This window comes from Arachis hypogaea, chromosome 5, assembly GCF_003086295.3.
Source record: "Arachis hypogaea cultivar Tifrunner chromosome 5, arahy.Tifrunner.gnm2.J5K5, whole genome shotgun sequence".
NCBI lineage: Eukaryota > Viridiplantae > Streptophyta > Magnoliopsida > Fabales > Fabaceae > Arachis > Arachis hypogaea.
Window position 1 is genome coordinate 140,573 of NC_092040.1, and position 5,065 is coordinate 145,637.

Here is a 5,065-nt window from a genome sequence, read left to right on the forward strand (position 1 = left end):
TTCCGAATAAAGTTTATTTTTTTAAAATCTACGATTCTAAGCCATGAAATAACCTGCTATTAATAAGAACTTGTAAACTCACTACTTAAATCTCTAAACAATTTCCACTTGAAAGTTTATCCCTCTCTGTTTGTTGGGCTTTGTGACGTTGGGCCTTTATTCCTTATTCCGAAGGATACAAGTAATTAACATTATCTACAAAATGTTATATTTATCCATTTTTGTGCTCATCTGCTACGGTGCAGAGTAGTACTAATGTCCCCAAGAACAGTGACAGCTCTTCACCATTCATCCAGCAAGGGGTAAAAATGAGAAATCACCGCCTGACATGACCGGGTATAGCCGGTTGAAGGACAATAGAGGGTTGAAGTAGTTTTACAGTGATGGTGATGATGATGACGATTAATAAGAACACAACAGAGAACCGAAAAAGTATATGAATGAATCAAAACCCCTTTCGACAACCAAACCTCTCTCCCTCTCTTTCTCTCTCTCTCCCCCCGATGCAAAGTTGCAAACGAAAACAAAACCAAAGTAGAGAGAGAAAGTAACACTAATTAGCAGAGAAGAATAAGAGAGAGAGAGTAATCAGAATTTTCAAGAGATGGAATTCGATGAGCAAGAGGAGCAAGAAGAAGAGCTGTGTGTGCCAGGAGGAACGGGTTATGACCCTCTTGGAAACCCGACCCGGGTTAAAATGTCCGGTTCGGAACCCATGTTGGTGGTTCAACCCATGACCGTGAGGAACAACAACAACAACAACAGCAGCAGCAACATGGTGAAGCCAAGATACAGAGAGTGTTTGAAGAACCATGCCGTGGGGATCGGCGGACACGCACTCGACGGTTGCGGCGAGTTCATGCCCGCCGGCACGGAGGGAACCCTCGACGCACTCAAATGCGCCGCCTGCAACTGCCACCGCAACTTCCACCGCAAGGAGACTGAGCTCGCCGGAGCAGGACCAGGAGGAGGAGGACCGTATCTCCTGACTCACCACCCCCACCACCACCAGCCGCCGCCGTTTGCGGCCTACTACCGGACACCGGCGGGGTACTTACACGTGAGCGGGGGGCAGCAGAGAGCGGGAACGCTGGCTCTCCCTTCGACCTCCGGAGCTGGAGGTGGAGGAACAGCGCGGGATTTCGAGCAGGAAGACGTGAGTGGCGGTGGCGGGGGCGGAGGAGGAGGGTCATCATCACGGAAGAGGTTCAGGACGAAGTTCACGCAGGAGCAGAAGGAGAAGATGCTGGAACTTGCAGAGAGATTGGGATGGCGGATTCAGAAACACGACGAGGGTGCGGTTCAAGAGTTTTGTAACGAGACGGGTGTGAAGCGGCATGTTCTCAAGGTTTGGATGCATAACAACAAACACACCCTCGGTAAGAAGCCCTAGCTCCCTACTCTCTCACTCCATACACGCTTACGCTTTCAGGTTCCCCTATAACCATTCATCTCTCTCTCTTAAATCTTAGCTTCATGAAAAGGAATGTATATTGGGTGAGTTGGGTGGATGGGAGAAACAAAGGTTGCTACTACTCAGGACTCTACTGCTACTGCTGCTGCCACTACTATTACTGTTGATTTCTTTTTTAGGGTTTCTTTGTGTTTTCTTATTCTTCGGGGATCGTATTATTTATGTATGTTGCTAGCTAGAGGAGTTGCCTTGTTTCAGTCATAGGAGGGGGATCGCACGCATTGTACTAGAATTAATTAGAGCCCACGGATTAATATTATAATTTCATGATCAACTCAACTAATTTCTTTTCAATCGTCAATTCGTCATATCATGTAACACTTGTTTTCCTCCTTTTTTTTTTTCTCTTTCACATACACTTCTTCAGCTAACATATACACCTAAAGAAATAATCCGAGGGGGATTATGTATTAATTAAGATTAATTGGTTGATCTCTTGCATATAGGCCATTAATCATTTGTCGGTGTTCAATGAAAATGTATCTTATATTTTATTATTATTCTTTCAAGATCCTTTGTTTAAATAAGCTATTTCTTTTTATAATAAATGGCTAGTTAATAATTACTTGCTGTGTTCAATTTGATAATAATGGACAAGGTTTAATTTGATTTTTCATCATGATCTGGGTGTGTAGTATTGAGTAAATAAATGGAGTGTTCTTAAATGTTATTGCATGTGAGTGCTGTTCTATAAATGTGGCATCATGTTTTTTCACTCAAAGTTTGGTCAGTCAGAGACGCTTGCAATTTTAATTTGTCCAATTTTTCATCGTGTCTCTGTTTTTTCTTACATTTGAAAATTAAATAACCTTTACCATTGATGATTTTGACCAACCCTTAAAATTAATTAATTCCCTTGTAAGTTTGCAAAGAGCTATAGGGCTACATGCACATAGGGGACACAATTCTTTTCTCTGCAATTCTCCTCAACTACCTCCATCAATGGCGCTATTTCAAGAGACCTGAATGAAGGGAAGAATCTATTAGGATCCCTAGAATCTCTGTCGTGTCAGATCCCTACTCCAAAATCATGCTCTCAACTAGTTGCATTTAATTAAAGTCTTTAACAAAGTGTGTATGTACAGTACAATGTTAACTACTAAATAATTAATAAACATAAATAATAATGCTAGGTCGTAGCTAGCTAGCTAGGTATTATTAATGAATGTAATGTAATGCAATATACACCTTTATGGGTTCAAACAGCTTTAATGTGTGCATGCTAAAGGGGGGACCTGGTTGATTACTTGAGGAAACATGGAGAACCATGCTCATTTTAGAACGTTTCCTCATTTTCTGCCTACACCTATTGCTTCCTTTCTTATGTCTTCTTTCTCTATCAAATTATGCAATTATTAATTTGATAGAAAGATAATAAGTGTATGTAATATAGTTTGACCCGAGTAAAGTATCTAGCAGTTTGACCAATCAATAATGGGGTAAAAAGCTTGTTGATTGGCACTTTGCTTGTGAAGGGAGTAGCAAGGTCTCAAAGAAGAGAGGAGTGGTGAGATGCTTTGCTTGTTTTGGGGGGGGTGGTCTCAATTAGCATCAGTTAAAGCTGCATGCATATGCTCCAATATGTGGCCCACATTATGTTTGTAATGGAAATATGGAATCCCCTTCCTTTGGTGCTTTTGTTTTTGTGTGTTTAGGTGGTTTGTTGAAAAAAGGACATCATGTCCATATCCTTCACTGTCTTCTTCTCTCCCTCTCCTACAAACATGTACATGACTTAACGGCTACTGTCTCCATGCTCCCTTAATTGGACCATTCCATTCCAACAACACCAACACCAATTGGACGGTCAAATCACCAACCTCTTTTCAAAAACTTGGCATACTTGTTCATCCATCATATCCCAAAATTTCCCATTATTCATTCTCATCATCACCAATTGTTACTTTGTTTTCTCTTCAAATCTTTAACCATTTAAACCAAGTTAACGTAGTTCTTTTTGCTAGGAACTATTACCGTGTTCAAGTACTTATCAATCAAAGTGCACCTTGCTTATGTATTTTAACTAAGCTCGTCAAATTTTCATGCGAAACTAGTTAAGTTGAGACCAACAATTACGTTTAACAATTAATTCATGCAATTTGTACTATGAAGAAAGAAAGTAAACTGTCAGAAATAAATTCTTTTTTCCTTTTTTGCCCCCCTTTGTTACAAAAAGATAGCAGACCCAAACAACATAGATATCAGTAGAGAATATAGTACAAGACTTGTTGAATATAATTATTTGTGTATTTTTACATTATTGTCTAAAATGATCCAAGTGATGAAGCCCTGTCATTAACAACAGCAACAACAACAATTTTCATGGAGAGTAGTGCATATTTATAATAATTAGACTAAAAAGTTATCATCAGAACTTAAACGATTAAAGCTACATTAAAACGAGAAAAAGTGTGGAATAATGTTTTTCCCCTTCATTGTTGGGTTAGTGAACATCATAAGGGTGAAAAAATAATTAAAGTAATAAAGCTGCAAGAAGCGCAGAATGTATGGTTGTGGATGAGAGTCAACTGGGGGCAAAGAAGTAACAAGAGGAGAGAAAGAGGGACCAAGAACAAAGATTCGTTTGGATTACAAAAAGCTTTTTCCAAAGCAAAAGAAGAAAAGAAAAGGGTTCAATTCCAAGGAAGTTGTATGTAAGCATGTGGGTTGTGTTATGAGCTGACTTTGGCGTTCCTATAGCTAGTTTAGTTAGAGCTACCCTACTGCTTCCCAATATCCAAACAATCACCTTGTGCTTTCGCAATGATTCCTAAGGGCCTATATTGACTCCCACAACCACAACAATCTCACCACATGCACAAATATTATTCCCAAATCTTTTCAAATTACAATTTACAAGGGTAAATTAATCAATGTAACCTAAGTCATTTTTCGAACCTTCTTCCCTCCTCGCTAGTTATTTCTTTTCTAACGCAAAGGTAGAATAGGAATACCGAATACGCTTTTAAAGTCGATTTCAACATAAAATCTCAGTTATTAGAGTAATTCATTTGACCCCCTTTATTTTTTCGGAATGAGAGAATGGAACCTTGGTCTAATGTTTTTGGTGTATCCCACATACTATTTGGTAACTTTTTCTTTTCAAAGTTTGGGCTTCATTGACATTGTTATGGACCAAGTAAATTTGAGAAGACAAGCTCTACTCAAAATATGATCCAGGAACGGAAGAGTAAGAAACTTGAAAGTGTTGTAGGCTCTTGTTCCATATCCCGGCCCAAAGTTTTCAAGATAAGTTTGCTGACTTATCGGTATTTACATGAAACATTTTTCTGCCAAACAGCCCTTTTCATAATGAGAATTTAAATGCAAGTTGAGGGTTTTTTTTTCATTTATTTTATTTATCAATATATATATATATATATATATATATATATATATATATATATATATATATATATTGTCATTACATATCTCAGATACAAAGAATAAAAAATAATTAAACATAGATCTTGGATACTGTGTACTTAAAATGTGTTATATGTTATATTTTTGTAGATATATCTACATATTTTTAGTAGTTTTTAGTCATTAATTAGTCATTAATAATATTTTTAATAGTGTAAAATTGTA

At 38.0% G+C, this 5,065-nt stretch overlaps 1 protein-coding gene across 1 annotated transcript; it reads left to right on the plus strand.

The window, feature by feature from the left end:
* Nucleotides 1–207: 207 nt before the first annotated feature.
* On the plus strand, nucleotides 208–1,768 carry LOC112799931 (zinc-finger homeodomain protein 2-like). Its single transcript, XM_025841922.3, has 2 exons — nucleotides 208–1,379; nucleotides 1,473–1,768. The coding sequence occupies exons 1-2, from the start codon at nucleotides 605–607 to the stop codon at nucleotides 1,478–1,480; spliced, it is 783 nt and encodes a 260-aa protein (XP_025697707.1). The 5' UTR covers nucleotides 208–604; the 3' UTR covers nucleotides 1,481–1,768.
* The last annotated feature ends 3,297 nt before the right edge of the window (nucleotides 1,769–5,065 follow it).